This window comes from Microtus oregoni, unplaced genomic scaffold (assembly GCF_018167655.1).
Source record: "Microtus oregoni isolate MIOR12 unplaced genomic scaffold, Mior012 000065F_ref0000479, whole genome shotgun sequence".
Taxonomy (NCBI): domain Eukaryota; kingdom Metazoa; phylum Chordata; class Mammalia; order Rodentia; family Cricetidae; genus Microtus; species Microtus oregoni.
This window is the reverse complement of record NW_024543875.1, coordinates 7,394,817-7,414,789: the sequence shown is the minus strand read 5'-3', so window position 1 is coordinate 7,414,789 and position 19,973 is coordinate 7,394,817. Positions and strand designations below refer to the sequence as shown.

The 19,973-nt window shown below is 51.0% G+C and overlaps 1 protein-coding gene across 3 annotated transcripts in view; it reads right to left on the bottom strand.

Annotated features, from left to right (window-relative positions):
• The window catches only part of Nfatc1 (nuclear factor of activated T cells 1), a 111,669-nt gene that overhangs the window by 64,118 nt on the left and 27,578 nt on the right, over positions 1-19,973 (bottom strand). For all 3 annotated transcript variants that reach the window (XM_041640859.1, XM_041640861.1, XM_041640860.1), the window contains exons 3-5: positions 16,999-17,158; positions 2,526-2,728; positions 35-207 (exon numbers count right to left, since the gene is read on the bottom strand). In XM_041640859.1, the coding sequence (XP_041496793.1) occupies positions 35-207; positions 2,526-2,728; positions 16,999-17,158 (536 nt within the window). The remainder of the gene's footprint in view (positions 1-34; positions 208-2,525; positions 2,729-16,998; positions 17,159-19,973) is intronic.

Below are 19,973 nucleotides of genomic sequence, written 5' to 3'. Positions count from 1 at the left end.
AATTATGACTACAGCTAATTCTACTTCTACTTACAGCACTCGATGGGGTTTGAGGCCACCTGGAGAGACAGCGTGCGGCCGTTGGGCTGTGGGATGTGAACGCGGAAGACCAGCCGCACCCTGGTGTTCTTTCTCCCGATGTCTGTCTCCCCTTTCCTCAGCTCAATGTCCGAGTTTCTCAGCTTCAGGATCCCAGCACAGTCAATGCTGCCAGAAACAAAAGCCATGGCTTGTCTTTAAAGCCCAGCACCGAATATGAGACGCACCAGCCATCTGGTTGCCAGGCCAAAAGACTTAGCTGTCCTAGCCTGTTCATGCTGAACAGGCCTCCCTGAGGAGAAGCCTATGGAGAAGATTACAGCATCTATGCATGTCAGAGGATGGGAACTGAACAGTTATGTAGACTGTAGTCTCCACCTGGGACCCCTGGAGACCAGACAGTCGCTGTCCCAGACATCACAGACACTCCAGAATAGCTCTGAGGGGAAAAGCCTAGAAGGATATGCCTTTCTGTGTGTCCTGCAGTGCCCCACCTCCCTGTGTGTCCTGCAATGGTCCCACCTCCCTGTGTGTCCTGCAGTACTCTGCCTCCCTGTGTATCCTGCAGTGTTCCGCCTCCCTGTGTGTCCTGCAGTACCCCGCCTCCCTGTGTATCCTGCAGTGCTCCGCCTCCCTGTGTGTCCTGCAGTGCTCCACCTCCCTGTGTGTCCTGCAGTGCTCCACATCCCTGTGTGTCCTGCAGTGCTCCACATCCCTGTGTGTCCTGCAGTGCCCCACCTCCCTGTGTATCCTGCAGTGCTCTGCCTTCCTTTGTGTCCTGCAGTGCTCCACATCCCTGTGTGTCCTGCAATGCCCCACCTCCCTGTGTATCCTGCAGTGCTCCACATCCCTGTGTGTCCTGCAATGCCCCACCTCCCTGTGTATCCTGCAGTGCTCCTCTCCCTGTGTGTCCTGCAGTGCTCTGTTCCCTGTGTGTCCTGCAGTGCCCCACCTCCCTGTGTATCCTGCAGTGCTCTGCCTTCCTTTGTGTCCTGCAGTGCTCCACATCCCTGTGTGTCCTGCACTGCTCTAGCCAATGTATTCAAGGCCTGAAATATTATTCTCTTTGTTCATTTTGATATCTTTTATGATTTGTAAAACTTGTCTTCTAGGGTTTCACATAATTTTATTTTACTTCATAATCTCATTCAAATCTAGAGTCCAGTAAAATGTTCCAAACATGACAAAAATCTTGATATAATAAAACCAGTACCTTTCCTTCCCCCACACAAGAAGAGAATAAGCATGTATCTCCCATGCCAAGCAGTTGTGTGGGGCCCTGTAGCTCAGCACACACACACACACACACACACACACACACACACACACACACACACGTAGCCTTCAGAGTATGTCTTGCGCTATGTGGCTGTGTTAGCTGATGGCTGCTCCCTGGTCCCCTGCTGGAGCATGCTGTGTCACAGTGGCCCCAGCAGCCGTGGCTGAGCCTGTCTCCTCCGAGACGCGTTGGCTCTGTCCTGTCCTTGGGAAGTTTGGATTATACAGTTAGAGAAGGGAACCTAGGGGCTGACAGTGAAGTCCTGATCAGTAAAGCCCTCGGATCCGTGAGAGGATGACACACACAGAGAGCTCTCCCTTTGCCATGGGCTTAGAAGGCTTAATGTTACAGAGAACTTATCAACACACGCACACAGTACTGCGTGATTCAGCCACACCAGTCTGCCTGTCTTCCGCCCTTCCATCCCCATGCTGGCCTCCTCATGTGTGAACACATACCCCAAATTTCCCCATGCCCATAGCCTTTGCATGGACAGGCCCCTTTGGTAGACATCGCTTAGTTGAATGTCACCAGGGAGACACAGATGTTGGAGAGCAAGAGGAAGCCTTCCAGTCTGCACCCAGTCTCCCTTACCTGCAATTTTCATGATGGCCTCCTGCTTATGTGTGCTGTCATCCGTCCCAGTCTGGGGTCCCAGCTCAGTGTGACTCCCGTGGGAACTACCAGAACACAAGTTCTCTCTGCTCCACTCACAGTTTGGGGCCCTCAAAACGGCATACTATGTGATGTGCTCTAACGAATTCCTTTCTAAGCTAACTGTGTGCCTGTGGGCTTTGTGCACCAGAGCTGGCCACATCAGCCGTATTGGCAGCTTCCACTGAAAGCACAATCCAGAGGTGTTGCCCTCCCTACCTTTCCGGTGTTTATCTCAACCATTTCTTGAATGAGCACGGCTGCATTCAGAAGTAAACAGGTGCTGTGCTTAGGCGCCAAATGCAGGCGCTGGGGGTAGCGTTTACAACTCTGTTTTTCAGACACACTACATAGCAATTGACAACCCAGAACGAAACAAATCTGTTGTCGCAAATATTTGTAAAGTTCCTTCAGGGCTGAGCTACAGGGCCTGGGGCCTGGATGCTGGAATAGAGCCCTGGGACCTGGGGCAGAGCCCGGGAGCTGGGGCAGAGCCCTGGGTGCTGGGGCAGAGTGCAGAAACCTATCCCCAAGGGAGCTCCAATCAGCTTACATGGCTCGCATGTTATTTTCCGGAAGTAGAGGGATCTCCAGGACTTTGGTGTTGGACAGGATGGCTTCGTGGCTGGTGGTGGAGACAGTCTTCCCCGTGATTCGGTGGACCTGGTAGAAGGCGTGGGGCCGCAGCAGGCGGTCGTCGGCTGTCCCAATGAACAGCTGTAGCGTGAGCGGCTCATTTTCCAAGTAACCATGTAGCTGGCAGGAAAACAAAGAACTCCCAGTGAGCTCCATGCACAGAAACAGTGGGGTCCATTCGTCAGCAGGGGAAAGCTCAGAAGGAAAGCTGTGCCCGGTGCCCGGTGCCCGGTGCCCCGTGCCCCGTGCCCCGTGCCCAGTGCCCAGTCCCTCAGCTTCATGGGGTGTAATATCATTACTTCTTAAAATTATAATACAAAATGCAGCCAGGCACAGTGGCACACACCTTTAATCCCAGCATTTGAGGCTCAAAGGCAGGCAGATCTCTTAGTTCCCAGCTAGCCAGAGTCTATATAGAGTGTGTCTGGACAGCCAGACCTACACAGTGAGATCCTATCTCAAAAAATAAACATAAAATAAAACCTCACTATCTTCAAGGCCCTGGGAATCTAGATTAGAATTTGAACATTCCTGGGCCTGTCTTCAAACAATCATAACACATTCATATACATGCATCAGCGTACACATGCACTCCTCACACATGGCACCACTCAAAGTCCATCAGGCCAGGAGCCCAGGACCCACAGCCTCCACTCAAACACATGATGAACATTTAAGTGTGATTCAAGCGCCCCAGACAGGTGCAGGTGATATGCCAGCACAGGATGATGCTAGTCCCAACCATAGAGGATCCTAGGATAATGTGTTAGACTCACACAAGCTGAAGTCGATCTGCAGGCAAGGCTTTGGCTCCTCGCTCTGCCTCACCCCTAGCAGCTCTGCCCCCTCCAGTCATTCTATTCAGAGTCTTGAAATCTGCCCACCTCATGGGCCATGCTTACAATGTCCCATAGTGCCCCGCTATCCTGAAAGAAGCCCGGGCTGGATGACATACACTGTGGGATGCAGGGGCCACCTGTGCTTGCAATGAGCATCGAGGTCCTAGTCTATGACGAAGTACAGCCTCCCCTAGTCATTGTCACCCACTTTACCAAGGGCTAAGGCTGCAGCCCCTCATGGAGGTCACAGGAATAGCCTGGCCACAGTGGGGTAGAGAGGCTGAGGGCTGCAACACAGAACTCAGAACTAAGAGGGGCATATGGGTGGGAACCTGAAATGAGTTGCTGGAGTGTAGGGGTTTGGTTTCAGCACCCTCAAACAGGAGGGCTCTGGACACCCCTCTAGAGAGCAGCCAGCAGTCTCTGAGGGTCCTGAAGCAACGAGGAGGAAGCTCTGTGATGAAACCTAACGGAAAAAAACCTCAGCACAAGAAATGGATCCACAGATTCCTGCCAAAGGACAGGGAGGCAACAGGGAAGAGAGGGGGTACAGGGGACCCGAGGCTCTACCCACCTACCTCTTGCCTTTCCAGCGTAAGCCTTATGGGCTCTTAGAGGGTTGTGCCTTTCATTTTAAAACATTGGGAAGGAAGCAAAGAAACCCAGGAACGGGAACAAGAAAAATCAGACAGTGTAATTAGCTGCTCCTGGATTTTGATGTGGGCCTTGGGTATCGGGTTTTTACAAGGCAGCGGGCCGCTCGCATGTCCCTCACGCAAAGGCCTCAGCCACTGCCTCTGGCCTGATGCATGCCAGTAGCTCATTAGGAGAGGCATGGCCGTCCTGTGATCCACCAGCATGTGGCATGCGGCCAGTGCCAGCTCTACCTCAAGATGAAAGGACTGGGGACCAAGGCTGAACTTCAAACAGGTACCACCAAGATCCTCGAGGTCAATTATCAGCCCAGCGCCAGCAGCCGCAGGAAGAACAAATGTGTTCCCCACTCCTCAGAGGCTAATGGGCAGAGGCCCAGGGCTTTGTTGCCTCAAGAGCAAAGGAGGCCAGGTGGACTAGGAACCCCACAAAGGGCTCACCACTGACGACTGGATTGAAAGCATACTGCTTCCACATGGAGGCTGGCTGACCTCCATATGGGCTTGGGGGACTTCTATCCGTTTCCCGCTGAGCTGATACAAAGTGGTAGCCACTGGCAACTTCGAGAAGGCAAATGTGAGGAGCACGCATCTGAGGGATGACCCTGCACCCCAACATTTTCTTCAGCAAAGCCTTCTGTTTTCCCAATGCAAAGGCCTGTGAGGCAAGTGGGGATAACTTTCTGTGAGCCTACGAACTCCTCTCAACCCAAGAGACTCCTCAATACAGACATGCAAGGTTTAGGCTTGAGAGTAAGAAATGGCCCAGAGACCTCAGTGCCTATCTAACATCTGTGCTCACAGCCCAGCTCAGTCTGTAGGAACCATCCCTCCACATTGTATTAGCAAAAGATGCAGACCCTCCTCTAGTTCCTGTAAAGGGAAAGAAACTACTTCTGAATTTGAGCTCCCAGAAAAGAATCCTGTCAAATGGTCCATTATTGACAGCATTCAGGAGAGAAGTCTACATAAGCAAGCTGAGGGCCGGGGATGGGGCTTACCCCGGTTCACTTCTGGAGATGCAAGGGAATCTGGGGGCTGAGAAACAGCAGTTCTCTACGGTGAATCACCACACAGGACAGGGGATCAAGAGCTCATGGCAGACTGCACGGTGGAGGGGCTGAGTGAAACAGCCACCCATCCCTGTGGCGACACCATGCAGACGTCACAACTGTGGACAGGAGAATCTGTGCTGCAGAGGTGGGAGATGCTGATGCGGTATGCCTGAATCTGCAGCCACTCCCTGACACCATAGGTGGCTCCAAGAGAATCTTTGTCTCCCGGGCCTCTGCTCAGCATGACGAGCACCTCTGATTCATGCTTAAAAATCAATGCTCGTCCTGTGACAAACCCTGGATGCATGTGGTGCAGCCGACAGACTCCGACCATCACCTGGGTGGTTTTATAAGTGTCAGCCCCTGCACGAGACAGTCTGGTGTGGCAGTGTAATTGTGTCTGTCTTTCCCTGCGTACTCATAGACACCAGGTCAGGTTGGAAAGGTTTCTTTCTGGGCTTGGGTCAGGAGTTATGGGCCAGGCATCTGTGTTATGTAGTCACGGTGCCCATGAACTCGATCGCTTCAGACAGATTCAGTAAACACCTGTGTGATATGTTCAGGTGGGCTAAGCACCAAGGTACATATATGTGAGTGTGAAGGGTGCCTACAGACCACAGGTACCCAACCATTCTAAGACAACAGCAGTAAAAACCCTTGATTAAGACTGGTGAGTCAAAGCATACAAAGAAATCTCTCCCCAATTTGCCATGGGCCTAGCTGGCTAAATGGATGGATACTACATAGAATCTCCTACCCAAGGCCATCAGCATAGAAAGCTAACTCTGCCATCTTAGGCTAGCAACTGTCTAAATCTTCAGTGTGGAGCAAACAGTGCCCAGAATGGTCAGCAACCAAGGTTGGTTGGTCCAGGTGCCTAAACACCTGGGAGTCAGGCACTTGCTTCTTGCAATGGGATAAAAACACTAAGAAACCAATACTCTGTATTGAGCTAGAATAGTTTTACAATGTGATGTGCTAAAGTAAATAAATAAATAAAAATCAGAAATTCAGAGGCAAATTGTGCCAGTTAGTATTCTATCTTGTGAAATTTAACACAAGAATATATAAATGAGCCTACAACCTAAACCTTCTCAGTGGGCAATCCTCAGAAAGGCCCAAGGCCAAGCCTGGCTTGGGTCAGATGACTTTAAAATGACAACTGAAAATTCCCCCAGGACCCCTGCTACTCCAGGCTTCCTACGGGATGGAAGGCAGTGAACACGGTATAATTTTATCCTTTAGAAACATGCCATTTCAGTGAAAATAGGAATATTTAAGGCTTAACCTGGGAGGTAAATATCTATTATTTAAAGCACGAAGTTCACTTTAAGAGACGAAATCTAAGCTGCTTCACACATCCCACGGCAGGGACCGTCTCCCTCTGGCTTCTCACAATGTCTGTCAGAACTACATCTCTAAAGTTACCTGTCAAACCCAACTCTCCTCGGCTTCCCTGTAAACGAAGCAAAATGCATCACTTCGTTTGCAAGGCGTAAGCACTCCTCAGTTTCCTGCACATGAAAATGTTTGTTTTTAGCTCCTGTACCACCTCAGCACTTACAGAGGGAAATGACAGGCCAACGGACTGATGGAGGACAAATTTATTCAGTGCTGGAGTTGGGCCAGCGTGCACACCTTCCTACACGGCAGAGGGAAGATCTGAATTAGCAGTGCCAATTAGCTGGGGAAAACAGTTTGCCTTTCAGCCAGCCATTCTGACTTGGTTACTAAGCAAAGGACAGCGTCATGGGACAGTCTTCCACATGGACATAACGTGCACTTGAAATAATCAACTTAAAGGGAAATTTGCATTTAAGACCCTGAGTAACATGAGCATGCCACCACGTCCCAGAAGACGAGAGATATCGGCTCACACACACTGGTCTCACTTTCCCTCCTGCTGGGGATCACACCAGAGTGGGTTTCACTATTTTTTTAAACCCAGTTCCCTCCATTTGGTTAACCAAGAGTCCACGTGTTTTACTAACTCATATTATCTCAGATTGTTCTCAGCCCCAATTCTTCATTACAAACACCACTGCCAGGAGACGGGAAGTTTTCTGTTATTGGAAGTTCTATTTCCCTATCCTGGAGACTGCAGAGCATTGGTCTCCAGGCAGGGCAAAGAGGCACCCTGGGAATTCACCATTCTGCCCCACAGGAGCCAGGTCTGAACCAGCTTCCTGCCTCACAACTTGAGAAGGTGGGAGCCAAATGTCACTCTAGTGAGGTGGGGGCTACCATGCCAACTTCAGCGAGAGGCACAGCCCTGGGAGCTGCTATTCTTAATCATGGGTGACCCCCTTCAGAACAACCATCACGGGGACATCACCACAGCTGTGGAACTGTTTGTCACTCCAGATGCCACCATGTGCCTGTCTGGGAGGAAAGGAGTGACCAGTGGGGTCAGGACCCCTCGCAGACACTCAGTAGAACAATTAAGGCACAACTTCAGAGCCAGGCTGTGTGGTGCAGGACCATAATCTCAGCACTCAGAAAGCTGAGGCAGGAGGATTACACATTCAAAGTCAGCTTGGGCTATAGAGTGCGTTCAAGGCCAGCTTGAGCAACTCAAGGAGACTGCTGTTTCAAGATTAGAAGTTAAAAGGGAGATTAGGAATGTAGGTCAGTGGTAAATGATTTGCCTAGCATATATTGCAAAAACAAAACAAAAACAAAAACAGCTTCACGTACGCAGCAGCACCTGGAAGGATGCCAGACAGACAATGCTTGTCCTGTTCTGCCTAACTAGGTGGGAACACCCACTGCCTGAGCTCCTGTGTCCCAGCAAATGGGCTCAGAACATAAGGTTCCAGGGCTTCCCCATGAGGCAGGCAGGCACCGGGCAGAGCTTCCGGGCACAGCTCCCTAGCACAGAAGGCAAAGTTACCATCATTGCTGCTCAGTGGGCTACCCACAGAATTTCTGTCAGTGACTAAGTGTCTGCACACAAACTATTCCCTGGCTTTCTGGTGGTACAAGTGTGTGTATGTGTGTGCGTGTGTGCATATACTGATATATGTGACATGTGTATGTCTATGCATGTGTTTCTACATATATGAGCATATAAGTGTCTGTAAATATGACCTATTGGGATTCATGTACATGTGTATGTTATGAATGTACGTAGGTATGTATGTGTGTATGTGGTGTGCATTTGACCCTGAATTGTATGGGCACACGTGTGTTTTGGAGCCTGTGCAATTTGTTTCATGAATGTGTGCCTGGGTGAGCAAGCACACGGTTATGGTAGTGTGCGCACTTGGTTTTGTGTGTGCACATATGTGTCATGAGCCCACAGCAGTTCTTAATTTATACAACGTAATTTTGAGGACTCTTCCCATGAAGACAATCATCATACTAAAGACCAAAACCATCTTTATAAACACAGACAGTTGTTCCTCAGATCCCGAGGGATGATGGCCATATACACACGGCCCCTTCCAGTAAAGCCTGAAGCTGAGGGCCGCACAGGGACACGGTGAGAGGCTGCACGTAGCTCCTTCAGGTCTTTCCATGTACACATTTTCTCTACCTTTCTGAGAAGTCAAATTAATAAAAAAAAAAGAACCGAAATGGGTGTATCTGTGTAAATACTTCAAAGGTATGCAAGCTAGAGACCACACATACTGATAATGCCCGCTAGGCCCTCACTGAGAACCTTGCATGTGACACCTTCACGGGGACTTGATTCCCACTGGCAAAGTCATTTCACCTTGCTGAGGGCCTGAGGCTGATCCAGGCCTCTAATAATGAGTTGTTTAATTTACTCAACGATGTCTCAGAGCTGCGGCTGTAACTCAAGAGGCAAAATGCCTGCTTGGTACATCCAAGGACCCAAGCTTCATCATCCCCAGTGCCGCGAAGAGTCTCTCTGAGGAGAAAGTCTGCCGTCCTGAAGCCCCAGTGAGAAAGCATGTGCTGTCTATGGAAGCACTGGACTCAAACATGCCTTTCCTTCCTTATGGGACCCTGAACCCAACCTCCCACCTCCCAGGACTACCCTCTCCCCAGAATCTGGTACAGTTTCTCAGATAAAAGGCCCTAGTGCAGGTTCTCATGGAGGAAGCCACACTCCACGGCTTTCAGAGATGGACTGTGAGCTTCATGGCTCGCCTGCAGCTGGAACTGGTGAGGTGTTTGGCCGGTCAGATTTTAGAACCCTGGCTCCCTGTTGTCTTCATCCATGGCCCCCTGAAGCACTGCACACGTTCAGAGAGCACGTTTGCAGATGCTTCAAGCGCCGCCCGTCCTGGGGTCAAAGGGTCCAGATCTACTTTCTTATAGGGTCCTGGAAAGTGAGCTTTGGCCCCATCCCAGGAAATAATTCCCTCACAAATTTCATGTTTCCTCTCCCGGCCTGAAGAAGGCTGGGGCAGACAGGAGGTGGGGTAGGGGGACACGGCCTGAGCCTCAGACCACCATCAGATGTTAATTCTATGACCTGTCAGGTAGAGCCACAGAACAGCTCAGAATGGACATCGGAGGACGCTGTTCACATCCATAACCTGGATGTACCCGGATGTGCATCTTAGGCCAGCACCCCTGCTCTTCTCCAATGGCAACCTTCCTGCCTTGCATGCTGGCTTGGGAGAGTGGGAGCCCCACCCCCACCCTTGCTGGAAATGCCCCTTACTTGAAGGTGTCTTGGATGGAAGTGGATGGGATCACCCTTCAAGATCTGGGCATCAGCAAGGTAGTGTGGGGATATTAAATCAAGGGCATGTGATCGAATCACGGCCCATCTGTTCTGCACAGGCTCAGTGGGACTGTTGGGCAGGGCTGATTCCTGCCAGGCCTGAGGGGTCAAAAGGGGCCAGGGGACAAAGAGAGGCACAAACTCGGGCAACATACAGGTGGGGCGGATCGCACTGCTCACCTCTCTGCAAGAGCCCCCAGGGCCTGGGTGTCCTTAGAAACTGTCAGCATGGCCAGGAATCACAGCCCAATCAGCCCCGTGCATACCAACCTGGATTATCTCTGTGTTAAGCATGGCATTTAGCATCCCTAAGGCTGGCCCTGCAGATGGCAGCCTTTACCCACTCTCTGTCCACCCAAATCCAAGGAAAGAGACACCAAAAGCTAGCAGATTCCATTTGCGTAGCTGGTGAGCAGGTACAGAAACTCCCGACATAGGCTCCTCCCTCCCTACCCAATGGACTCGGAAGCAGCCGCCTGTCCACCCTCTGGGACTCATCCAGGCTCCAAACTGACACTCTAGGCTAGTGCTTACCTTGTACACAGGGCGGAGGCCCCTCAGGAGCGGCCTCCTATACCATGCCAGGTAGTGTGTCGCAACATGCCACCATGAGGATTTCAGACCCAGACATGCAAGGAAACCCCAGAGAACATGGCTGCTGTCCTGAACCCCGACCCCTCCAGCTTGTAGAGTCCAGCCTGTGGCTGCCAGCACGTTGGTGAATTTTGCTGTTTACAGTGTGGCTACCAGGGCTCAGGGCATGCATTTAGCATGCACGGAGTAAATGTAAGAGAATTTGAGCCTTGCCATTAGACTATTAGGGCCCCAGGAATGCCGAGGGAGGATGGAGGGCTGGGATGTGATAGGAAGGATTGAAGATACTTAAAGCTCACCAAGGCTTCTTGTTGCACTGGTCCCATAATGCTACCCTAGATCCTGTGTGTCACACCAGAGGCACCGGCTCTCCTTTTGCCCCGTCTCTCGGCCCTGAGTTCCATGCTGAGGGCATCTACTCACATGACCAGTGAGGTGGGGACTGTGTGTGTGACTGCCTAGGCCAGGCCTGTGGCCCTCTGTGCTGATACAGAGCCAACTGCCTCCATCCCCACAGGAAGGAGCCCAGTGTTCTCCTCTTTCAGGTGGCAGAAAAAAAGGTTGCTGGGCCAGGGTAGGCATACAAAAATAGTTTCTCTCTGTACCCCTACCTCCCATGGTGGCCCCACACTGGGGACAGTCACACAACAGACTCGGAAACAAAGCACCAGTCCTTCCCTGACCGACTCCCGAGAGAACACACCCGCTATTTGTATGTTCTTCACATCTGAACAGCTGCTCAAAAGTAAACTGTGACACTCGGGGTACCTATAGGTCCTCGGGGCCAGTGAAAGCCACGGAGTCACCAGGAAGGGGGTCCATGCACGGCCAGGAGCCAGCTGGAGACATGCCTCTTCCTGGTCACTGCTGCTAGAAATGCTGGTTCTTGTTTCGTCTCCAGTCACGTTCTTCATCTCACGGCACCCCAGTTCGACAGCTGAGATCCCAGGGTAGGAGAGAAGCTCGACTGGGTCTGTCTCGTCTGGACCCTAAGAACAAGCTCAGCTGGCACGCGACGAGAGAGCCATCTGCAGTTTCCATGCCCAAGATGTCATCATTAAACTTTCTCTAGTCTGGAACAAAGAAGCCACAGCTTCCAAGTCTTCTCTGGGGACTTGGTGACAGGCCTGGAGGCTCCTTGTTTGCGGGGAGGGGACGGTTCTGCCTGTAGCCCTGCCTTGCCTTTGCTCGCAGGCACGCACAGTGGCTTCGCAGCTTCCCACTCTACTCGACAGCAGGGTTCTGAAACAAGCTCACATGCAGATACCAAGAGCCACAGGAAGCCGCAGCCTTGAGTACATCCATGCAACTAAACAGAGGCCAGAGAAGTTTTCCAATCACACCGCTATAGACAGAGCAAGCCGACAGGCCATCTCCACTCCACTGTCACACTGGTGTGGAAGTTGTCCCCAGAGGTCTTCCCAGTACAACAACTCGTCTCTCACCACCAACTGTCTGTCGACCCTTAGCTGTGCCACTGGGAGCTTGTACGGTAAGTAAAGCTGCAGTGAGCTCAGGGGCATTCTCGTGAAACCCTTGTGCTTTCTGAACAATGGACTTGGGGGCTGAGGGCATGTGCGGAAGGGAGTCAGCCTGTGCGTGGTGGGCAGGGACGGGAGGGTCAGCCTGTGCGTGATGGGCAGGGACTGGAAAATGTTTGCATTGAAAGGCCCTGAAAGAAGAGAGGACTCTGTGCACTGTCCAGTCAGATCCATAAAAAATTAATCCAGACCTCATGCAGTCAGCTGACTCTGGGCAGACCAGGGCCAGCATGTTTCTGCTTTGGGGTCAAGGCTGCAGTTTAACCTCTGCGATGTGCATGTTTTAACAGCTTGCTGCCCCAGGCAGAGTGAAGTGCTGCATTTTATACCCCACCCCCACCCCCGCCCTGCTGCTTTGACCAGAACACCTAGCAAAACCCCTCACTGGCCCTTGAAAGACCCTGGCTCTGTCAGCCTCCAGGTGTGCACATTCCAGAGGAGAAGCCTGGGAGACTGGGGAAAGCAGGTTCACACGTGGCAGAGCATCCCAGGCCACTGAACCAAATGACCTTCTAACCACAGGTCAGACACCCTCACCAACCCCCTGCCACAGTATTTTCACCACTCTCAACCTCCCCCTGGGACTTGAGGAAAGACACCACCAAGAAAGAAATGTAATTATAACAACAGCCTGGCTCGAGGACAATTTTAACAACCTGAGAAATGCAAGTCATCCCCCAGTGGATGTCCTCAGCTGCCAAATGTCATGTAAGACAGAAAAATCATTTGCCATAAATCTATATGGGAGGAAGCAAGTTAAGTGACCTCTGAAGGGTCCCTCAGGCCATGAGACCCCACTGGCCTCTGCCTGGCCCTGGTGCGTGAACACAAGCCAAGGTTTATGATGGCTTCCTCTATGGCATTGCCCTGGTTCCTTTAGAATCTCAAGTACCGATTGTCTGTGCCCTAAGAGTATATTACTTATGCATGCTGAGTGCAGGGTCACCTGTCTGGGTCACTATCTAACTGTGTTTCTTTGACTTGAATCCTTCATGGCCAGGCAGGGGCTCCTCTGGTCCCTGTTCTAAATGGCAAGACCCATGCTGCAAACCTAAATGTTAGGAACTGGCCAGCTTCTGAGTGTTCATATGTCAGTGGTCTATCAATTATTCAAGCAGAGTGGGCCTGTGTGTGATGCGCGATACTATCAGGCAAGTCATTTTGGTGATTGGTAAGCAGAGCTGGATGCTGTGACCCCCAGGGTGGGAGGTGATTTTCAGACCCCACAATGCGCTGCAGTCAGGGCCCCTAAAGACAGGAGCCTACAAGGCCACAGTTCACTTTAGGACAACCTAGGCATTACCTGCCTCACTTCTGGAGAATTTGGGTCCTCAGCCACTTCTGTCAGCAGTGGCCAAGACCCAACAGACACAGAGACCTGATAGCCAGAGGCTAGATTAAGGTCAGGCGGGTCCTTGCTGGATAGGGGTGATGCTCAATACTGAAGTCATACTGTGGGGAGCTGGAGAAGCAGGTGCCTCTACCTTAGACAGAGTAATTGAGACATCTGGTCTACTAAAGCAAATTTCAGAGTCAAGGGAAGTTTAGGCCTTTTCTTACTGGCTACAGTGTGACATTGGAAGCAAGACCACAGCACACTGTAGACAGATGTAGGAGGCCCTGTCTTGGTAACTAATGGAAGACAGTGGAACTGGAGGGACATAAGGGGAGCTACCATGTCACCAAGGATATTCCCCACAGACTTTGCACAGACCATGTCCACGTAGACACTGCAAGGTGGGTCTCAAACTGATCCTGGGGTCTGCCAAGACAGTCTAAAGGTAAGCCCTTACCAGCCCCTCCTTGAGTCCAGAGTAACTCGTGGCTGCTCATTCTGATTTGGCATGATTTTTTTTTGTGTGTTTTTTTTTTTGTCTTGTCTTGTTTTGGTTTTGGTTTTTTAGATAATGTCAGATTATTAAGCCAGTGTTCTTGAAGACTGGGTAGCTTGTGGTAATGGAACAGCTAGTGGGAGCCTGTGGCTATTTTGGATACTTAGATCCTAGCACAACAGAAGAAGAAGTGACACCATCCTGGTGGGAAACAATGATCCCCGAGAAGAGAACACTGCTCAAAATGAAAGTCTGTGTCAGAGGGAGAGTCCTCCCACCACACAGCTGGCTGTTCAGGCAGGACCTTCACAGGTACTGACCTCACTGATGCAGCTGCCCCTTCCTTTTCTTAAATGCATGCCCTTGACTCTCCCAATATGTCCAAGTCTGATCCGTATGTTCCTGGACAATACATACAAGGAAGAGGTCACTGACGTGAGCTCTTTCTGGACCCCGGTTCTAAGGGCACATCTTCCTCCCTTTCTGCAGATTGCTGCTGTCTTTATGGACAACGTCTTGAGACACAGAGTAAAAGAGGATGCTGGATCCACTACAGAGACAAGGCTGGACCAAAGGGAGCTTCTAGGGGCTCATGTGTGAGATGGAGGAACAGTTAGGAGCGCAACAAATACCACTGGCCACACAGTGGCTCGTGCAGTGACTGCATCCTGGACATGTGGGCTGGCCCGTGGCCTCACCCAGACTACTGTGCAGTGTACCCACCTCTGAGAGCTAAAAGGTTAGGCGCAGAGCTGATGGCACTAAAGGGTGTGTCAAAAGAACCCAGAAGCTTGGGGTAGAACTTTGTGGTTACGGCGCTTTCATGGCAACCAAGAGAATTTTCTATTTTTGCGTGTTTCATAATTATGTGTAAATTCTATTTTTATCTAATTTGTGGTCCACCAACCAAAAAAAGAAAACAACCCCCCTAAAATGCCCTCTTTTTAGCTGTTTACCTCACACTGGCATAGGTGTGAGCTTACTTTGTAAGAATATTCCAGGAAACTCCTTGGGTTCCTAATTTCTCACCATGAGACATGCCACAGAACCTGGCATTTTTGGTTAGGGGTTGTTTTTCTTTGCCTATCAACACTGTTAGGGAAGGGGGTGGCTGTTTGGTGGAAGCAGCACCGGCCTGACCTGACTTTGCCACCTTCCCTTAATACCACTTTAAATAATTCAGAGGGTACTTCTTAAACGCTGTTTTAAATTTCATCATTCCTCAGAAATGCCTCAATTTCCTGGATATTATTTGCACTGGTACATAAACGTTGCCCTGTGCCCAAGATGCCCACAGCCTGGCTCTTTAGGGGCTGCAGGTCCACTAGGCACCTGACACACAGTCAATGGGTATCAGAGGCTGGCAGACAGCAAACTTCCCCGACCCAAACACAAGGGCTCCCCACATTCCTCCTGGCTTTGTCTTCCCAAAGCGAATGAGATTCTTACAACCACCATCAACGAAACCCCGAAAGGCACAGACTCGTGTCCATGGCTTCATCTTTCTGCAGAAGGCACACTATTTCCACCCCCTGGCTCTTGCCCAGCGCCCCTTGCCTATATGATCCAAGTAAGTGGAGGAGGCTGGCCATTATCTCTCCGCTAACTTTCCTGCTTTCCTTTAACGGGCTTATGCCCTCTCTTATTAAAACCTGTTCCATTCAGCAATAATGCACTTCCATTCAGTGCCGACCACGGCAGGAAAGGAGCGGTAAATACCTGTAGTTACCCTGCACAGCTGAGGGCCCGCTCTACCTGACTTCCACCTGGGAAGAGGTAGAAACTTAAAATGTCAAGCTGGCTGCTGCGTGCTGATGTCTCTCCCGCATTTTATCACATCAAGCCGCTAACAAAGTGGGTATTAATTGGCATCAGGCACACGGGCCACAAATATCACCTTAATATCACCCACAAGCCCTGCTAAAGTGCCTCATTTCTGCACCTCGCTTGGCTCATGCCATGGGGCTGATTGCTGCGTTGGCAAACAGCCATTTGTCTCCATGGCCTCCTGCCTTGGCCAGCTTTTTATTTACCTAAATGGAATAAAATAAAAGTACATGGTTTCCTGTCGAGTCCCCCTTCCAGTCTGCATCAGTCCTGAAATAACAGGGCTGGGCACCTGGGTTTATGATGTTGGGGTACTGAGGTAGAGAGCTCTCGATAACACCATGTGACCAGAGCCAGCCAGAGAAACAAGCACTTCTCTGTGCCACTTAAAACAGTAATGTCTGGGGGGTCTAAAACTCACAAGGTAACAGGTGTGACACAGGGAAGCAAGGACAACCTCGTACGGCCTCTTGGGATGTCGCACTGATGTGCAGGCGGAGGAGGGGCAAGCTAGATATGTGATGTTCTCGGACCTCCTAGTTTCCAATGTGCCTCCTGGCCAGCAGGGGTAAGCATCGAATCTCCCCTCTGAGTGAGTATGTTTCCTTTCCCCAAATCCCAAGGGTGTGACTGTGCCCGTCTCAGCCATCTTCCCCTTGGCACGCCATCTCATTACCTGCTCCCTCAGACCCTACCTCTGACACCTCCAGGCAGGTGCACGAGCATAGGCTGACCACTGATTCCCTGTCTGTGGTGTGGGTGCAGAGTCTGCATCTGCGCCAGGGTCAGAGAGTTTGGAAAGGGAAACATAGGGTTGCAGAACGGTTGATGCAATGGAACCAGGCCTGTGAGTAAGTCAGTTTGGGGTAAGCCTTTAAACCATTAAAGACGTCACGAAAAGTACTGTATGGTACCCACAGACGGCGCCTGACTCACCGTGGTTCCACTTATCTTCTTCCCTTTAACTTTAGGTTAGTATGAAAGTGATGCCCATTCAGAAAACTACACTTTGAATTTTTCTTATTTTACTCAGCCAGCCCCTCTGTGACGAGAGGGGTGGCTGACATTCTGCCTGTGCTGTGCTTATGAAAAGACACAAGGTCAGTGAGGTATAGCGAATATACCTTCACTTCTGGCATTTTTACTGGGGCATAACCATACAGAAGATGAGGAGCATCCCTACTCAGAAGGAAATGAGGTACATTACATAGCGCACGTCTAACTAACTAGCTCTGAGGTGATTGTGTTTAACGTTTGAGCAAAGTCCCTAGCTGTGGATCCAAAAACAGTTTTAGACTGAGAAATGCCAAGGCATGGGCTATTGGCAGGTCACAGCAGACGCCATACCTGCACGACAGGGTGTCCTCCAGCTGAGGCCTTCACAGCCCCCCGGCTGCCTTCTGTCTCATAGTGAGCCCTGTGATGGGACTTGGGCTGCACCTCGATCCGAAGCTCATACGGACCGGAGTGGGATGGCAGCTGCCAGTCAAGGGCGGGTAAAGATGGGCTGCAAAGGAACAGAGGAGCTTTTAGTGCAGGTAGACACCAAGACACAGTCGCCCACGCTGTCCCTGAGGCACCGGGCAGCGGGACAGCGCTCACCGCTGACAGACACAACACCCTTAGCATCCTGATGGCAGAGGAAAGTCTCCGTATGGCCACTGTGGCTATGTCACCATGTGTGGTCACAGCTTGCCAGTGCTTCACAAATAAAAGAAACCAGCCAGTCTTTAAGATGCTAACCAAACCTACTACCCAGAGCAATGAAGAGGTACAGATAGCCAGCTCGTAGCTAGCGGAGCCACCAGTGGGATGCAGGCTTCTGAATACCCTTTGCGAGGAACGGTAAAGGACACCTTCCTCTAGGGGAAGCCCTGAGAGGCACCCTTGACCAAATGGGGCTCTAGGAATAACTTACCCAACAATGCTAAGTTACAGCAGACCCAAGAGAAAGAAGGAACTCCTGGGCCCACTCCCTCCTCCAGACTGGCATGTCCCTTGTTTCCGTTCCAATTCTAACAAGATGCACCTGTGTTTGCTACTATGCGGGTACAAGCCAGGCCATCCCTGCAGGAATTTGACTCGCAAACCCACAGTCCTGAAGGGCTGCATTTGCCTAGCACAGATGAATGCTGGCTGGTGGCGGAGCTTGGCCGGCTGCGGCTTCAGAGCAGCGTTACAGAAGGGACAGGCTTCCTGACACTAGAAGTGCTGCCGTGCGCCCGGCAGCTCACACTACGCCAGTCAGGGCCGTTTCCTGTGTATGTCACACACCCCGTTTCCAGAAGCTGTCAGGCGGAAGGAAGAGCCACAGAGCAGAGGGCTCGGCCCGGGAAGGAGGCCCGCATCCTGGGGAAGGTGCCCCATGGGAGCCGAGCAGCCTCCTGCTTCCAGGAGGGGATGTGTTTCCAGGGCTGTGGGGTCACAGTGCTCAAAGCCAGAGGCGGCGTGGGTACCCAGGTGTGGTGTGGGAGGCAACTGCAAAGCAGCCCACACCTGTGGCTCTCTGTCATATTTCTTATATGTGCATTTGAGTTTCTTATCCGCACAGAGAGACTATGCTCTGCCGTGAACAGAAACAAAACAACGAAAGCTTCACAATGAAAAGAACTAGTTTCAACCCCTAGGAAATGCTTAAAAAGAGTGTGACAGACAGAAATTGTGGGAAGGAGCAGGATGTAGAATGACTTACATGTTTAAGACTGTCAGCTCTGGACGGAAATATCCACCACAAATCCGACATCTCTCCAACCCCACAGGACTACACCTCGGATCAGAGCTGGGGACAGGGCTGGAGGAGGAAATGGCTGAATACAATTTGCCCACTGCCCCCCTCCTGGTGTCTGAACTTCAGGGCACTGCCATGGTTCTGCTGTCCCCGGGGTGGTCTCTGACATCAGACATAGGGGCTGTGACTGCCCACTGAAGATGAGTGCCCAGGACTGACCCAAAATTTTGTGCACACGGTGAATTCAGTTCCACGCCTTTTGGAAGTCACACTCAAAGCAACCCAGGGAACAGCGGGCCAGGAGAGCCCTCGACTTCTACAAATGAAGTCATTTGAAGTTCCCTGCATACTTTAAAACCTACACCAGTGATCCAAAGATACCGTCTAAATAAATGGGAGTGGAGATGCATAAATTTTACAGAAAACATAGAATTTGGTATCCTAACCTTTAAAAAAAATGAACCAATTTTTGAGCACCTTACTGTAACAGTAAAAAGCGGTTTAATCACCACACCACATTATATTACACGAATATTTCTTTTTAGCTGGACTTTGATTACTACCTAGTCCACAACTAGAATAAATGCCATTGACTTGATGTCCACATAACTAAATCAGGGATTAATATTTGCCCCATCCTAAATGCAGGGTCAGCATTTTGGGGTTCCTGAGGCATTAGCCTCACACTCCCCTGAGTTATGAGGGAGCCTCCTACCTCAGCCCCAACTTGTCGTAACATTAACCTAACATATTTTACTCACTTTCAAAACTGTCCCCCCAGACTGGCTTCATGTGCTGCTGTTTGCCCCTCTACACAGCCCTGAATTCAGAGCAGAAGGCAGTGGGTGCGGTAAAGCACACATCTGTGAGAAAGTGATGCTCTGCTCTCCCTGAAGCAAAGCTGGGAAAGCTGGGACTGCCTGGCCCCTCACCACCTGCTGAAGTTCGGTCCTGTGTCTTCCTGAAGATCTTCCGGGACCTTGCGACACTTCCCAGGGCTCAGCCGCCACCCCAACAGAGGCTGGCCCTGACTCTGCTGCTCACCCCTCATCAGTTAGCATGTGTCTGGACCGTCTCTGTCTAAAACTGCCGTCTGTGATGAAAAGTCTCACAAAGCCACAGCGGGACTGTCAGGCCTTGCTCGCTCCGCATGACAGACAGGGCTGGAGAGACGGCTCAGTGGTTTAGAGTAGTGGCTGCTCTTGCGAAGGATCCGAGGTTTACGTCCAGCTTCTGTGTCAGACTGTTCATAGTCAACTCTAGCCTCTGCAGGCGTGCATATTCCTATGCACACACCACACGCACACTTAAAAGCAAGAAAAGAAATCTTTCCAAAATCAAACTAAGCACCGGAGAGATGGCACAGTAGCTAAGGGCACCTGCTACCACGTCTGAAGACCCGAGTTTGGCCCCCGGGACCCACGTGGTGGAAGAAGAGAATGCCCTCCTGCAAGTTGTCCTCTGTCCTCCACGTGTGCACTATGACACGCCCACAAAATAAATAATGAAATAAATATGTAGTGATAATTAAAAGAAACACATTACAGAATCAAGCAGGCAGATTGGAGGTGAGCAGCCTGTGGTCGGGCCATGT